The 18392-nt window shown below is 39.0% G+C and overlaps 1 protein-coding gene across 2 annotated transcripts in view; it reads right to left on the bottom strand.

Annotated features, from left to right (window-relative positions):
- Nucleotides 1-18392, bottom strand: part of LRMDA (leucine rich melanocyte differentiation associated) — a 1095017-nt gene that overhangs the window by 115063 nt on the left and 961562 nt on the right. Inside the window, exon 7 of one of the 2 annotated variants that reach the window (XR_004324173.1) lies at nucleotides 14996-15077. Coding sequence is in view for 1 of the 2 variants with exons in the window: in XM_032491971.1 (XP_032347862.1) it covers nucleotides 14998-15077 (80 nt within the window). In the remaining variant the exon portion in view is untranslated. Of the gene's footprint in view, nucleotides 1-14919; nucleotides 15078-18392 lie in introns of those variants that run through there. The other variant, XM_032491971.1, reaches the window with a different exon arrangement.

Raw genomic sequence — 18392 nt, 5'->3', positions numbered from 1 at the left:
AAAACAAGCTGAATCAAAAATTGGCAAAGGACTTGAATAAACATTTTTCAAAGAGGATATTCAGATGGTCAACAAGCACATGAAAAGATGCTCAGCATCACGAGTAATAAGGGAAATACAAATTAAAACCACAATGAGATACCACTTGACATCACTACAACGGATATTATAAAACAAAAACAAACAAACAAGGAAAAGACCTGGTAATTGGAACCCTTATGTATTGGATGGACATGGTACAATTGCTGTGAAAATATAGTATGGCAGATGCTCAAAAAGTTAAACAATAGAATCACCTTATAATTCCGTCATTCTACCGCTACCTCTATATATTCAACAGAATAAAGCAGGGACCGAAACATATACTTGTACATCCATGTGCATAGCAGTATCATGCTCAATAGCCAAAACGTTGCAGCAATGCACATGTCCATCAATATGAATAGATAAACAAAATGTGATATATACATAGAATGGAATATTATCTGTTAAAAGGAATGGAATTCTAATACATGCTGCAATATGGATGAATCTTGAAAATATTATGCTAAGTGAAATAAGCCAGACATAAAAGGATAAACATTGTAATGACTCCACTTCTATGAGGTATGTAGAATAAGCAAATTCATAGAGACAGGAAGGATAATAAAGCAACTAGGGGCTGGGGAAAGAAGAACTAGGGAGCTATCGTTTAACAGGTTTGGGATTTCTGCATAGGATAGTGAAAAGTTCTGTAAATAGAGTGATGAGGATTGTACAACATTATGAATGTACTTAATGCCACTGATGTATATACCTAAAAATGGTGAAAATGGTGAATTTTATATTATGTATATTTTACTACAATAAAAGAATAAGAAAAAAAATCTCCAAATTTGATAAAAGGCAAGTGTCCACAAAGGAAAATGGAGAAACAAACTGTGGTATCTTCATACACTGGAATACCATTCAGTAATAAAAAGCAACAATATAGGTAACTATCACAAATATACTTCTGGACATATATCCAGAGGGAACCTTAATTCAGAAAGAACCCCAATGTTCAGAGCACCACTATTTACAATAGCCAAAACATGGAAACAACCTAAATGTCCACTGACAGATAACTGGATAAAGAAGCTGTGATATATTTATACAATGGAATATTATTCAGGCATAAAAAGAATAAAATAATGCCATTTGCAGCAACATGGATAGACCTGGAGACTGTCTTTCTAAGTGAAGTAAGCAAGAAAGAGAAAGAAAAATACCATATGATATCACTCATATATGGAATCTTAAAAAAAAAAAAAAAAGACAAATGAACTTATTTACAAAACAGAAATAGATTCAAAGACATAGAAAACAAACTTATGGTTACCGGCCGGTGGGGAGAGTGGGTGGGAAGGGATAAATTGGGAGTTCAAGATTTGCAGATACTAACTAATGTATATAAAGTAGATAAACAACAAGTTTATACTGTATAGCACATGGAACCATATTCAATATCTTGCAGTAACTTATAGTGAAAAAGAATATGGAAACAAATTTATGTATGTTCATGTATGACTGAAGCATTATGCTGTACACCAGAAATTGGCACAACATTGTAAACTTACTATTCTTCAATAAAATGTACACACACACACACACACACACACACACACACACACACACACACACACGCAAACACCCAAATACAGTACTGAGCAAATGAACCCAAACACAGAATAAGTATACGCTATACGACTCCATTTATATGAAGTGCATGAAAAAGGAAAACTCTAGTGACAAAAATAAATGAATTAATGAGTAGGGTTGGTGGTTCTGGCTGTAAAGGAGAGTAAGGGAATTTTTAGGGGTAATGGGAATGTTTTATATCTTGAATGGCACTGTGATCACACAGGTGAATGTGTCTGGCACAATTCAGTGAACTCTAAACTTATGATGAAGTCATTTATCGTTTCACTGTATGTAAATCATACCTCAATAAAATGGATGGAAGAAAGGAGGAAAGGGGAAAAATCATACAGCGATAGCAATTAGAATAGGGTAATATTGGCATAAGAAAGGGTTATTACACACATTGAATAATATTTCAGAGGACCCTGAAATAATTCCACGTATCTACACAAATTTGGCAGTGTCAGAGATGGCCCCCAAAAGGAGAGAAAATTCAAAGTGGAACAATGAGCCAGCCATGTAATCAAAAAGTCTACTATCCCTGCATCACACCACCACACGGGAAATTCTGGATGGACTGGACACCTAAATAGGCAAGAAAAAACTTTACAGCTTTTATAAGAAAATATAGAATAACTTCATGAGTTCAAGGCATTGAAGAATTACCCCAGACGTATCAGAGCCCCGGTGCTTCTCCCATAGATAAATTTTATAGATATTAAGACATCTGATCACATCAAAAGACAATAATATTAAAAAGCTAAACCAAAGACTCACAAAAGACTATCTGTAAACACCTTAAAGCCAAGTTTTCCTATCTAGATTATTCAGGGAGTCCCAAGAGTCTCAGGCAATCCCAAGAGTCTTCGTGCAGTGTTAAGCTTTAATCGTTTCACAGAAGTGCATATGCTACTAACTTACAGTTATAAGAGCTGAAAAGTTAACTATCACTATTTTAAAATTTGATATGTTTCTTTTTAAAATTCAGTGTAACTGCTGCCTTGTGCTACACATCACTCAAGTCAACTTTCAAACTTCATGAAATCTCTCCTCAGCAGCCACTCAGAGATAAAATTGCATTTATAGTTCTGGCTTCACAATCCTCCAGAGAAGGAGGTTTTGATGATTACATGATGGACAGTTTGAACATGACCCCATGAGGAAAAGTCTAATGGAGACAAGAGCAGGTGACCTAAGCAGGCAAGCAAGAGGTTTCCTCCGCTGAGACACTGTCTGAGAAAGTGTCATCAGAAACTACGGCATCCAAATAAGTTAAAATTTAAAAACTGCTTTTCAAATCCACAAAAATAAAGAAGCAGAAGAGCAATGTAAATAATTATACTGTCAAATGATGTATCTGTAACTGTGGAGCATTTAAACTCCTAGAGTCATTAAAGCTTAAAACTTTACTAAGACTTGAAACACTCTGACTAATGAATACATACAAATTTCCAACTCAAAATGCTTATTTTTCTTCCTCTCCACATTGTTATATCAGCTGCTTTTTATATATGTGAAGATATATATTAATAGATATATATGCATTCATGATCATATATTTTTGATTCAGCATCTCTTTTAGCAGTAATATACCATCCGTATTAGTTAGGGTTCTCCAGAGACACACAGTCAGTAAGATATATCTATATCTATAGATATAGATAAATATTTCTTATACAGAATTGGTTAATGTGACTATGGAGCCTGAAAAATCCAAAACTTGCCATCTGTGAGTTGGAGACCTAAGAAAGCAGGTGATGAAACTCAACCCAAATCTGAAGGTCTGAGAATCAGAAGAACCAATGGTGGGTAAATCTCAATCCAAGGGCAGGAGAAGATATGAGATGTCCAGCTCAAGCAGTGAGGCAGAAATAAAGGGGCAAATTCCTCCTTCCTCTACCTTTTGTGCTATTCAGGCCCTCAATGGATTGGATGATACTCACCCACATTGGGAAGGGAAATTTGCTTTACTGAGTCCACCAATTCAAATGTTAATCTCATCCAGAAACAGCTTTACAGAGACATCTAGATATAACCTGGGCAACTGTACCAGTCAAGTTGACACATAACATTGACATCATCCATTTTGTTCCTTAGGGATGTTAAGTAGAAAAGAAAGAGGGTGTAGAACATTGCATATGGAACCACTAGTATAAAGAGAAGGGATTATGTATATAACACACATACCCACATTTATGTACATACATACATACACTAGTTCTCAGGCCTCCTTAGGTGGGGAGAAATAGTGCTTTATAATTAGGAGGGAACAGGCAAATGTGGTGTTCATTCTCACATACAGGCACTGACAAACAAAAGCCCATAGTTTTTCCCAGTTTCTTCCAAACTGTGTAGAAGAGGAAAACAACTTTCATGAGAACTAAAAAACCACTGGGGATTGCTTTTAATAGCTAAATGGGTAAAATGTAAACATAAGAGAAACCATCACAGATAACACTTAGCTTGCAGTAATGATGCCAGTTACAAACCACAGTTCAGAATTTTTAGCTGTAAATTAAACCAGTGTTAAGTGTTGACAGGACTAAGGATTTTAAAATATACATCAAATAAGTGATGTCCAAATTTCTCCCAATCTTCCCCAAGGTGTGTGACCAAGTTAGGATTGGGGTTACAGTAGTCTGAAATGAAATGTGTTATCCAAGGCAACTGCGGACATCAAAGGATTAAGGCAAGTAAAGGTCTGGATAGAAGTGTCAAGACTTAAGGTAGAAGAGTCAGGCCAGGAAGAATGTCTGGAAAATTAGTAAAACTAAACTAGAATTAATGGTCAAAATTAGAAGTGGCACTAAGTCAGACATACAGCAAGGAATATAGAGTCAGAGACACAAGAACAGATAAAACACATGGGAAGCAAGAAGGGAAAGGAGAATTTCTGAGTGATTACATAGAAAACATGCTGGTCTAGCTTATAAGCATCTACTTAAGCACAGGGCATGAGACATAGAAAGTGTGTTTGTTGGCTTTGATGCTCTAAGGATAAAACAGAATAGGTTAATATAGTGCTGTGCAGAGCCAAACTGGAGCCTGGGCAAAAGGAAACATTTTTATTGAACATGTGATGTCTTGTTCATCATGAAATGTTTTATACTAATTTTTTTTTAAAGATATTGCATTAAAGTATTATTTATTTTGATTACTGAGAGTTTTGGTGCCCACTTACATTTGTACCCAAGGTGAGTGCCTGGCTTGCCTCACCCTAGTTTATTCAGCTTTGGTGAATAAACAGAAACTAGAAGAAATGTTAAATTCATTCCTTCTAATTATGGTGACTACATAAAGTAAGTGCAAAGCCATAAATGACTATTACCAAGGGAAGATATGACACATGAAAAATACCACCCATGAAGTCTACCCAACACTAAAGCAGTATACAAATGAGTGTATGAAACTCAGCTATAAAATGGTGACAGACTTCAGCATCCCCATTCTAGGAATGATGTAAACATCATTCTTCGGTCTGTTTCAAAGAAGTCAACTTGAGAGACTATGCCTTGACTCCAAGATTGAAATTGATCACCTAAAACATTTTCCAAATTTCCTTTTTGAAAATGCCTTCAGAGTTTTCAGTTTATCATGTAATTATTTACACCCCAGTAACACTTCATTTTGCAAAGCACTTTCATATACAGCATATCTCACAAAATCACTAAATTCCAAGTTTGGAGAGACATGGGTGATCCCCTCTATCTCCGATGGTGTTGGCTTCAGCTGCCTTTGGACAGTTTCTACTTCCTCCTTTACCTGGCACAGGAAGTGAAGATCAGCCAGAGGAGCAAAGGGGGAACAGAGCAGAAAGAGAACCTGGGCCTTTTGGTTCTGGGGCAGCACTCACAACCATCTGCTAAGATGGAGTTTTCCCAGACTTTAAACACAACAAATGATTGCCTGACCTAAAGCGGAAATCAGGATGTGAGATTTCTAGGCAATTAGTTCTTTCAAGACATTATGCCACGTGTTCATACAAAGTCTTCAAAAATTTTACATTATACAAAGTATTTTTCACTTGAAGGTAACCTGGATTTATTTATAGTGTGCTTTAAAAAAATTTTTATCCCAGAGAATGAAGTGAGTCATAGAATTATGGAATGCTGTTTTTCTTTTTGTTCTCACTTAGCCTCATCTTATGAATGGTTTGTAAAAGTTCTAAAATTTGTTCTAAAAGAGTTTCAAAACAGTTTTAAGCAATATCTCCATCATCAGAAAAACGTGAATTTTACAAAGTAAGAGAATGCCTTTCACAAAACATTGCAGCAGCGAAGAGCATGGACTCTGGACCCAGAAAACCAGAGTTAACTAACATCCTGGAATCTGCAACTACTACCTGTACGTGACCCAGTCCACAGTATTGAGCCTTTCAGGGCCTTACTTTCCTTATTATTAAAATGGGGATAAGAGCACTGACCTGATGGGGTTGTTATGTAATTAAATTAATTAATACATGTAAAAAGTCTTTATGTCATTTGTGTAAGTGATAATGACCATTACTTAACCAGAGTCATAAATGCTGTACCCTATTCCTGACAGGAAAAATATCTCATTATTTTACAGTCACCTATCCAAACTTTTGAGGAAGTTTTGAGGCTACATTAAAAAGTTAAAATAAGTTAGTTCCATTCATGTTGGATAAAATATTAATTTAATAATATCTGAGAAGCATTAGTTTTATAAAAATTACTACCCTGCCTTTCAATTTCTCTTTTAATCTTGCTTTGTATATATTTTGTTACTGTAATGGTATATAAGAAAAGAGAAAAACTTCCACTTCTGCACATACAGTCTCTGATCCAGGACACACACGTGTGTCCACAACTAAATCCGCACAGCCTGCTGGCTGCATGGGGTATGACTCGAGAGGGCCCTACACATCTGATGTGCATCTCAAGTCCACCCAAGTTCCAGCTGCTGCAAACGTCTTGTCATTCTGTTTCCTGACATTCACTTTCCTTTCCTGCTTCGTTGGTTAACCCATCTCCATTGCCGATGTTTCATGCCTCCACCTTGTACATTGTTCTGAGACGGAATAAAGTAGTTTGCTTGATCTAGGTTAAAGACAAGGAGTGGAAAATGTTCAGGGGAAAATCCCTTTGATGAGACTCATCCTGTTTAATATGCAATAATATGTCTGTAAACACAGCCTGATGGGCCTCTGTAAACTGCAACCATTCTTTCATTCATTCATAAAATAATTTTATTGAGTGCCTGTACATGCAAGGCACCCTTTAGCCTCAGACCAAAACAAGTCCTTCCCTTCGTTTGGACAAAAAAATACGCCCCCAGTAAATGTATGTCAAGTGGTGCCAAGCACAGCAGAGGAGAACAAAGCAAGGTAAGTGGAGTGTGATGGGGGCCAGGGTGCTACTTCAGATAGAGTGGTCCCAGAGGCCTCTCTGATGAGGTGGCACTTGAGCAAAGATTTGAATGGCAAGTACAAAGCCTACTACTGCCCAGTGTGGCTGCAACAGAGAGAGGGGAGAGCGGTGGGAAATGACATTCGCAGTTATTTTTGCCTCGCTGTCACGGCTATGGGGACACTGATTTCTCTAGAGCAGATCATATAAGGCCCATGTAAGGTCTTGTAAAAACTCTGGCTTTTACTCCAAGTGGGATATGAAATCAGTGGTGGGAAGTAGGCAGGGAAGCCAAAGGACGTGATTTAGTGTATTTTTTAAAGAATTGCACTGGCCTCCCTGCCAAGAATAGGCTGTAGGAAGGCAAGAGTAGAATCAGGAGACTGGTAAGGACATAGCAAGGATGAATGATTCAGGTAAGAAATGATGGCAGCTGGGATCAAGATGTTAACTGTAGACACAGTTGGATTATGGTTACTTTTGGAATTAACTTCTCACTATCATCTCTGGGCCTTAATTCATGTAGCTCTTTGGTGCAATCTCTTAATTTTGTGCCTATCACATACAGTGATTATTTCAGCATATAGTGATTATTTGTGTGTGTATCAATCTCCTCCAGATAGAAGTTGTCCAAGAGTAAGGCATCCTCTGCTTACTCTTGAATTTCTAATTTCTCACATACTGAAGGGGTCCAGAAATTATTTGTGGAGTGAGCGCATCCCAAAGTGCATTATTACAAACATAGACTAGCATGGTTTTTAAAGACAGTTTCAAAACCTGAGAGGACAACCTGAACCATGGAATTATTTAGAAAGTATTTCTTGAGAAATCAGTGACCCAGTAAGGGTGGGAAAAAAAGAGAAGCACATGCAAATGTTAGTTTTTTAATTAATTAGAGCCACTTTGCACTTACAAGTGTCCTCCATATATGTTTTATCTAGTTTCTTGACTACTACATTTTAATAAAATGGCTATTGCACTTGATTAAATATTTATATCATAAAATAATTCTAGGAAAAACAAGGTATACGTTTATAACATGCATATGTTTTAATCATATATGCATATGCATATATGTCCATGAATAAAACAGAGCCAAGAAGCCTGTAATAAAATTGCCCAATAAAGTGGCCCACGGACTGAACTGCCAAAAGAGGGTTGCAACATCCATCTTAATATAAGTCAATATCCTTTATCAATATTATATATGCAAATATTCAGAAGTGTAAACCTATAAGCCTGGCTAATAAATTGGAGTTGAGATTTTATTTTTTTCAGTTAACTGTAATTTGCTAGGCAGTACTTAAATCTAATTTGCGCAGATATCTACACTGACTTTTCTTGTGATAGTAACCTCTATCATCATATTCTTAGATCTTCAAGGAATATATGGGAATATTAAGTCCAAACCTTTTACACTGTAATGTGATCCTTTGAAAGTGGATCATTCTCAGTGGGTATACAAAGTAAAGTTTTAAAAGACGAGGAGAGAAAAGTATTCCATTTTGAAGCATGCCCCTACATTGATTATGTTTGAGACAGTCATGAGTATGTTTGAGACAACATAGAGACAATCAGTGTGGCTACAGAATGTGGATTACATGCTATAGCTCTGCAGATAAAGGAGTCATTTTTTGATAGACTGCCTTTATATGCAAACAGGGAAGTATGGATCTTGGCAAGGAATGTACATATATAGGGAAATACAGATAGTCTATGAATGCAACTTGGTTTTATTTATTAACTTTCTGAAATAACTCATGTACCTATTTTCCCTTAGGTATCAAAAATATTATCTAATCAAAACAAAATTGCTCTGTTATACTCTGAACCATAATCTTGTTATGTTCAAATTAGGTTTCAAAGGTCTAGAAGAGGGGAAAAGCAAAAACATCATAACACTATTTTTCCAGAGCCTAGGCAAGTCATGAAAACTAGGTCATTAATTCATGTGAAAGACAGGCACAAAGTATATATTAATTAGGTATGAAACAGGTACATTTTTCTGTGTAACACGGTAAAAGGAGTAAAAGCTGACTTATTCCAGAGTTCACAAAAAAGTTGGAAAATTATTTACAACATCTGTCATAGGAGTTCTCTACTCAGATCCTACAATCACACACACCCCCACACACCCACAGTCACACACACATTTCAGGCTATTTAGAAGGACTTGGTGATTCTTTCTGATAAGTCAAGTCATCAGTTAAAATATCTTAGAAGATTTTTTATCTGTCACTGTTACTGCTTTAAGTTTTAATAAGCCCAGAAAAACTTTTCTAACAAAATAATAGACTGAAAAACTTTAAATAATATGGTAGAAGTTAGAGTACATTTTTTCATGGAAGATTCAGTTAAATAGTAATAACATTAAAAATCAAAGCAATAAAGAGAAATAAAAGGAATCTAGATTGGAAAGGAAGAAGTAAAACTGTCACTGTTTGAAGATGACATGATACTACAGATAAAAAAAATTCTAAACACATCACCACCAGAAAACTACTAGCACTCATCAATGAATTTGGTAATGCTGCAGGATACAAAATTAATACATAGAAATCTGTTGCATTTCTACACACTACCAATGAAATATCAGAAAGAAAAATTAAGGAAACAATCCCATTTACAATCACATCTAAAGAATAAATACCTAGGAATAAACCTATCTAAGGAGGTTAAAGATCTGTCTATGGAAAACTATAAGACATTAATGAAAGAAATTGAAGATGACACAAACAGATGGAAAGATATGATGTGTTCATGGACTGGAAGCATGAATATTGTTAAGGTGACCATATTGCTCAAGGCATTCTACAGAATTAATGCAATCACTATCAAAACAGCAAGAGGATTTTTAATAAAACTAGAACAAATAATTTTAAGATTTGTATTACAACACAAAGGACCCCAAATAGCCAAAACAATCTTGAGAAAGAACAGAGATGGGGGAATCATGCTCTCTGACGTCAGGCTGTACTACAAAGCCACAGTAATCAAAACATTGTGGTACCAGCACAAAAACAGACACATAGATCAATGGAACAGAATAGAGAGCCCAGAAATAAACCCACACACCGACAGTCAATTAATCTATGACAAAGGGGGCAAGAACATACAATGGAGAAAAGACAGTCTCTTCAATAAATAATGCTGAGAACACTGAACAGCTGTATGTAAAAAAAAAAAGAAACAAAGTAGAACATTCTTTAATACCATGTACAAAAATAAATTAAAAATCGATTAAAGACCTGAATGTAAGACCAGCTACTTTAAAACTCCTAGAGGAAAACTTAGGCAGAACACCAACCTAAATCGCAGTAGTATTTTTTTAGATATGTCGCCTGAAGTAAAGGAAATAAAAGCAAAAATAAACAAATGGGACCCAACAAAACTTAAAAGCTTCTGCACAGCAAAGTATTGACAAAAGGACAACCTACATAATGGGAGAAAATATTTGCAAATATGACCAACAAGGGATTAATACCCAACATGTATAAATAGCTCATACAACTGAATATCAAAAAAACCTAACAACCTGATTAAAAAAATGGGCAAAAGAACTGAACATTTTTCCAAATGTAATTTCTTTATAGTACCACTGAATTATGATTTTTTAAATGATTATTTAACAAACATAACCTGTGTAAACAGATAATACATATTAACTCTTACCTATTTCAAGACGCCATAATTCCACTGAGAGGTACCTCTGTCCCTCTCATTACAAATAGTCAAATTGAAAAGTTACTAAAGGAGATTATCTAAAGGAGATGATCCCCAGTGAATTTCAAATTCATCCCAGTTTCTAAGATTGAAGGAGTTATTCCAATATGGAGAAGAAAAAGTTGATTTAACATAATTGATTGACAAAATATAAACATTCATTATTTCCAGAAAATTCTACCCATTAATTCAGGTGACCTAGTTGCACTGAGGTGTTATCTACTCCTCCTACAGTTATTATTCTACCACCTACTCCCAGACACAGTAATCCTACTGTCAGCATCTTCAGCCCCACTAGGGAGTTTACCTGAGGATGCTGGTTTTTGTGGACTATCAGGCACAAACAGTAGTCACCTTCATCCACAAGTGGCCATCACACATATGATCACTTATTCCCACAGTGCTTTGTCATCCACCTTTGCCTCACTGTTTCACTGTTTGAGGCAATCTTGTAAACCAGCACTGAATGGTGCCACCACTACTCTCAAGAAGAAAATACCACTCAACACACTACAGTGCTAAACATCAGCAAATCTTCTAATTGGCATAAACAGTCTTTTGTCACTATTCTCTCAGCTCCTTACACCCCGGTCCACTAAAAATCCACACTTAATTCTGCTCCAAGCTCTGCTTTGTGCTCTCCTTTGGCATAATTCGATTTATTACCACTGACATCATCCTGACTTTAGCAACTCGCCCCTAGGCACATTCCATACTTAGAAGTTCCTCTTCTTTCTTAGGAACTCTCTTGTCCTAAATTGCCCCAATCCACATCACTTGAGAAAAATTAGCATATGCTAATATTTAAATCCCTTCAGTGTTTGCTGCTGCACTAGAGGTAACCTACAGTCCTCCACCAAAGGCTGGTGATCTGTATGTCACGCAAACAAGTAGCCAATATGCTCTGTGACCCTCTGGTCTCGCTTCCCTTTCCAGTTCTTGGTCACAATAATTTTTATCATGGTATTTAGAGAAGTTAGAGAGATCAGAATCAAGTAATGCTCACAGCCTTTTTGGGTGAAAGCTTCTTCTTGGAAAGAGAATGGAGAAAAGCAGATGGTGAATGTCACACTTCTGTGCTGTCCATTGGCCGCGCTGTATGGACAACATGGAAGGGTCCCAGCGGGCCCCACGTCATCCACCCGAGGCGTCAGGCAGTGACACAGATCTGACTTACAATGCTCTTGTGAGGAGTAACCACTGAACACTGTTACTGTTTTGATGAAAAGAGCCCTGAGGATTGTTTTTGATCTGCATATTAACAAAGATGAGAAAGAAAGCCAGGTTATTTCTTAGAAGCAGCCAGAAAGACATTTTCCCTTGAAAACATGCAAGATACATCTCTGCTGGAAAACATACAGAGACAAAACAAAATGGAAAAAACAAACAAAAAATCCTTTCATCCAGAATGTGTGGCTTGCTTTCTTTTATTCCTCAGTATACGTGAATATGTGAAAATGCACAACACTCAAGATGTGCAGCCTGATCGAGTGATAATCTCTTATAATGTTCCTCTATTTAAAGCAACAAACAGATGGAGGGTTTATGAGCAAGGCTGGTAAAAGTAAAAGCAAGTGATTGTAATAGTTGTACTTTTAATAGGATTCCCCACAACCTAAAACATTACTCCCCCAGGAACAAACTGTTCTATAAAATAACGTTACTTAGGAAAGAGACAGTCCACCTTGACTTTGCTGAGGCAACAGAGGACTCCAGGACAGCCTCGACCCTAGGGGGTTCTGAAGTCAGATGGGTGTCCTGGGAGAGAGGACACAGGGAGGTTTGGCACCATGATCCCCAAAGAGAAAGCTCAGTGGAACAGGATAAAAAGCAGAAAAGACCAAGGGGTGGAAGAGGGTATGAAATATGTCTCAGCTTGGATTGAATTTATTATCTTCTAATTCTCTTCTCTGACAAACAAGGTTTGGGAAATTCCTACGGATTTAAGATAAGCATGCAACAACGCTTCCCCCTCTGCCAATTTAGACCAGAGTCTAACTTGAGCACAGCAAATCTTGCTTAGCAAACAGTGGAACTGTCCACAACCCAACACTAATTCATTATCATTATCCCTCTTTAAGAGAAACAAAACTCAAGCTAATTCTGTCATTAAGATGAATAGACTGTAGTGATAGCCTTTACGTAAATTATAATTAAAGCTAATCTCAATTAAAGTTATTACACCATTTTGGAAGACAATAAACAACCCAAAGAGAGGGAAACAATGTGGTCAATAACTCACTCCAAAAATATTTTTTGCTTCCAAAGCTCACATGGAAGGAGACATTCTTGTGTGTGATACAAATGGATCTGACATTAAGAAAAGTAAACAAGTAAGAAAAATAAAGATGGAAAAATTCTGTGGTCAGTTCACAAGTGCTTTTTTATTGTTTGAGGCAGGGTTAAAGCCTTTTATAAAGACAAGGATATATGTGCCGCTAGATTGGATGTGACATTGGACTAGTCTCGCTGCCCTTGCTCAGAACTCTGGCTGCCCGTAATGTGCCATGGACAGAACATGTGCTGCTGCCTCCAAACAAAGAACCAGGGTGGGACTGAATACAGCTAACTCAGAGCACTCCTCCAGTGCTGTTCTGTAGAGCAAATAGAGAAAAGGTACTCAGCTCTAGTTATTAATGGATTTAAGAGATAAAGCCAAACATTCAATATCCTCTAATTATGAATGGTCTTAAGGATTTTAGTCTAAATTTGTCTCAATAGCTGATAACCAGAGGTTGCATAATCTACGGGAGGGACTCCTGCCAGCCCCAGCACAAGTCATTCAAGGACTGTGCTGATTCAACAGGCCAGAGGCCGTGGAAATGGACTAGAAATGAGAAGGCAGGTTCTTCTTGGGTGTCTTGGGTTCTGAGTCCTTGAAGACTTTTAACACAGCAGCTTCCTAGTCCTTTGATATCTATACCTGGGAAGAATTCTCTTTCAGGTTTTTCTGTCCTCAAACTAACCTAATACTGGGACACTCAGGACAATGAACACCTGGTCTAAACAGAAGCAAAAAGAAATGCTACTGTGTCAAGGGCAACAAGCCTTTCAAGCATCTTCTAAGAGTGATTCTACTGGTGCACAGTATTCTCGGTGGAATTTTAGCCTCACAACCAGTATGACCATGCTTTTTTCCCCCTTGTAACATTAGGGCTGGAAGATAGCCAAAGGTGCATAGAGAACACCTAACAAACTATGGATTTCACAACTGAGAGGTCCTGGGAAGTACACCCAATTCAAAGGGCTTGTGCCTTTTCCTAAAAACTGTTTGTTTCCTTTTAGGGTGTTTTCTACAGTCTCCCCTTTCCTTCTTAACTTCCTGACCTATCACTCTATCTTTTATCACCTCCCTACCTTTGAATAGCACCCAAAGGAGCAAGCTAGCTCCACACACAAATATGGCCATAGACACAGCTGGGAGGGTGTGTGGTTAAAAATAAATAAATAAGAGTCGCTGGTACAACCAGAACCTGGTGTTGGGAAAGATGCCTGACACTGCCTAGTATTTAGGGTAGGAAGTGCATTTAGAAATGAACAAAATATAATAAAGTTCGTGCTTTTGTAGTCAGGGATTTAGGGAAAGCACTTTACTCCAAGACTGGAGTATGGCCATGAATGTATGACCTGGCTAAGAACTGACCTCTTCTGTTCTCCGAAAAACTGCAAACTGACATGCATTGCCTGTGATAAAGATGCTAAAGGGTGGTGGGGGTGGGGTGGGGGGCGCTATGCAGAATACAAGAGATTTAAGATGTAAGAGAAATAAGGGAGAAGAGCCTTCCTCTAAACTGGGACTGTTTCACTGAAAACAAACCCAGAGCACAATGGCATCAATAGGCAAGCTAAAGACACGGTCTCTCACTGCAGCCACTGAGCATGCTCGGGGAGGCCCCAGGTGTGACCTTTCTCCCCTGTGAGCAGCAGAGGGACCAGGCAATCTATCATGGTGTTCATCCTGTCAGCCCTGGTGCTTCGCCACCGCTGTCTATCACCCTGGTGGATGAGACCTGCTTAAGGGCAATCACGTCAATCTCTATGCGACCACTCAGTCTAAGGCAGAAGGATGATCTTGACAGGCCTGGCAAAGTCAGCAGAAGGTACCAAAAGCTGAAGCCATACATAGCCTTCCCACAGAGAGGCAATGTGGGCCATTGTTGTTTTGTTTCGCTCTATCTTTATTTCTGCTTTCCCTTTTCCCTTTTCCTTTCATGTCAGTGGCTAAGGCATAGAGAACTTGCCTTCAGAGCTGGTCATCTCGGATAAACCTGTTGCCCTCCGAGTTTTTCCCGTAGTAAACATAGCGACACTTTCCCAGGACACCTGCAAATAAAAGGAAACACATCATTACAGCTGGCGCAATTAGTGTGGCAAGAAAGTACAAGTGCTGCAAAGCAGAAGTGCAATACCCTCACAGACCTGACGGGTGGTGGCACGTGCACAAAGCCCGAGAAGGGAAGGGCTCTACTTTCTTGTCCTCAGAGTTGACATTCAAGTAAAATGTCACCAGAGCACAGGCTCCTAGGAATAACAATTTTTCCGCATGATTTCTCTCTTACATTTTAGACAATGTTTAGCCAATTACTAGTTTGGTCAATTCTTGAAAAAAAAAAAAAAGCACAACATTTCCCTCTCTCCAAGTTCTCTTAGTAGAGTTTCTAAAAATGGGAAATTAAGAGTTTAAAGATGGGCCCAGCCCAAACAAAGGATATAAAACAATCGTCTCAGAATGCGACTATGTTTAAATCCTTTATCACAAAGCAGTTTTGTTCACTTCCAGAGAGAACCTTCCAAATCCCAGGAAGCATCAAGTCCATAATGATTACGGAAGAGTGGTGGTGTTGACAAAAACCACACAGAAAGTAACAGGAGCCTCTGACATTAAATGGCTTCTTCCTACAGGGGTCCTGAGTTATATTCCCAGGACTGCATTTCATTTTCATCTTCAGTTTTATTTTAAATAATTTTGTGGCTCCATATACAGCCTTCCTGACATTCAAGGAGATCGTAGGAGAACTTAACTATAAACAATGCCCACAGATTAAGGTCAAACCTTTTAATCAACTCAGTAAGTAATACAAAAATCCATAAGAAATCACCTGCTATAGCTATTCTGACAGCTCTGTAGGGTTATTAAGGAAAATCAGTTTTTCCAAGAAAATATTTGTAACAACAATTTGCTTTTTGCCACCTTGGGTTTTTTTTTTTTCCTTCTAATTGTAGAAAAACTGACTTAAAACTCAGCTTCACAGAGCTGTCTTATTGCTAACAGTCCTTGAGTCTCTGAAGTGTGCACAACCAGAAAAAAAAAAAAAGAAGTGTCCATAAACATAAATTCACCAGCTACAAATCTGTCTGTAAAAATAGCTACCTATATGCATGATTTTTCCCCCATTACTTTGAGAGTGCGAAACCAACAGTTACCATCTATTGTTCATTTCGGATAAATTAGCACTTGAAATTATACAGGTCCTTCACATCAGAAGTCCTACATGGTAAACATTTTGGTGATGGTACAGATGTTTCTCTGTTACAGAACTTTAGATCTCATCCTTCAACAAGGATTAAAAGTGACTCTTAGAAACATCTAAACAAAAGGCAGATGCTCCATGGTTTGGACGGTTTGCGACAAAGCTGGGAATGGCCGGGGTCACAGAATCCCTGCAAGTCGATTAATTGGGAAAGAATGACATCATTCCATGGCCCCCAGACAGGCCTTGGGCTCGCTCTCATCACCTCCACTTCCTGCCACGTCCCCCTGAGCAAATTCACTGGGGACCACTCTTCCCCTTTGGCCATGCTTTCTCCTTGGCCCCCAGTCCCCCAAGTTCTGCTGTTCAGTATTGGTCTGGTGCCTGGAAACATTGTGCTTGGATGAAACCTCCCTAGACCCTTCTCAGGGCCTAAATTACTCTTTTGGCTATTGGCACTGAGCCGCTGCCTTTATGTTGCTGAATTACGTAGCACCTGAAGTGGTGCTAATATCGTCACCAGTGGGAGGACAAGTCTGTGGGCCTGGGTGCTGGGGCTGCATTCCAGGAACAGCATCCCCTACAGGCTTGGGTGGGAGTGTCTCCGAAGTTTCTGAAAATCCTTAAACGTAACTGATTCCAACAAACTCTCAAGAATCTGCAAGGATGAGGCCGAGGGATGTTAATTTCTTTCTACAGCACCAGGACAGCATGAATTTTTATAAAAAGGAATGGATAGGACTGTCAGATATTATAAAGAACTTAGTCTTTCTCTTGAGTAAAAGAATGAAAGCACACACTCAACAAAACCCCTCCAGCGGGCGCATTCTCTCCGGGAAACTCTCCAGCTCATTTGGGATTGAATTTCTTTTCTCTGTGCTCTCTTCGTGGTAAACCTCAACTGCAGAGGGACCTTGCCGAGACACAACCTGGACAGCAGGGCTCTCCTAGAAGCAGACTGGATACTTCTAAACATGAGCTGGAAGGTGGAGGGAAGTGAAGAGATCTGAGCCACATTCCCCAGCCCTTCTTTCTGGTCGGCATTGGTAAAAGTCCTTTTTAAAGCCTGCCCTGTTCCTTTGGGCCTGGAAGTAAGAATGTTTATAGACACCCCGGTGAGAGAAGGCTGTGTGATGAATGCAGGAGACTGTGGCGAAGTGTCAGAGCTTGGAAAATGAGGCAAGGACACGAGGTATTAATATTGTCAATGATCTCTTGACGGGAACACAGATACCGCACTCACCTTCAGATTTAAATAGACATCAAGTGCACTAATGACAAGAGGGCCGACTTCAAACACAGGGGCTGTGTGGTGGGGAGCAGAGCTCGTCTCTGTGCTGGCAATAACCTGATCTGAAAAGACACTGTCAGGGCTCCAGACAGGCCCAGGATTGTGTGCGGTGACAGAAAACAGAGATGCTGACAGAGATACCAGAGCTATATTATGCCAAGGAGAGTCGAACACTGTCTGCGGCTCTAACGCAAGCTGACATCACTCCCTATCACTTGGGGTCTTCTTCGCCGGCTCCTGCAGAACCTTTCTCCCCAGACATCATTACACAAACTCGCTGCTATTGCAAAGTTCCTGGCAGCCCTGTGCTGTCAGAGAGTGGGGGTCGCGGGGGCTAAGGAAACCCTCAGTCAATCTAAACTGGGAATTTGCAGGAGGAGACCCACATTCCCCTCCCCGCCCGGATATCTGGGCTTCTTGAGGTGATCAGATCGCTGGCCTGTGAGGAGCTGTCACCTTGAATAAAATCCGGAAAGGGGAAGGCTCTCTGTCTGCGGGCTCCTCAAAGGAAGGCACGGCATAGGGACAGCCTGGCAGCCGAAGATGAAAAAAGCCGGCTGCTGGTGCTCCCCTGGAGAGAAAGGTGGGTTGGCTAGCGACAGTTAAAATGGGCTGAAATTTGTTAACTCAGACTGCCTACAATTGCTTAAATGAAGCAAGCAGTTGCCTCTGTGGAGATGCCTACCTGAGCTCACAGCCGGGAAGTGATTACCCTCCAAATGGGGCTTTTGTGCTTAATAAATAAATTAACATGGACAAGGAAGAAAAAAAGAAAAAAGCCTAGTCCATGTGCAGCCCTCAGACTTTACCATGAAGGTTATGGGTAAAATAATAGGATCTGCTCTAAATGGAGTGAGGTGGTGGCTGTGTGCTTCT

Source organism: Camelus ferus, chromosome 11 (assembly GCF_009834535.1).
Source record: "Camelus ferus isolate YT-003-E chromosome 11, BCGSAC_Cfer_1.0, whole genome shotgun sequence".
Classification (NCBI taxonomy): domain Eukaryota; kingdom Metazoa; phylum Chordata; class Mammalia; order Artiodactyla; family Camelidae; genus Camelus; species Camelus ferus.
This window is presented reverse-complemented; position numbering and strand designations above follow the sequence as displayed.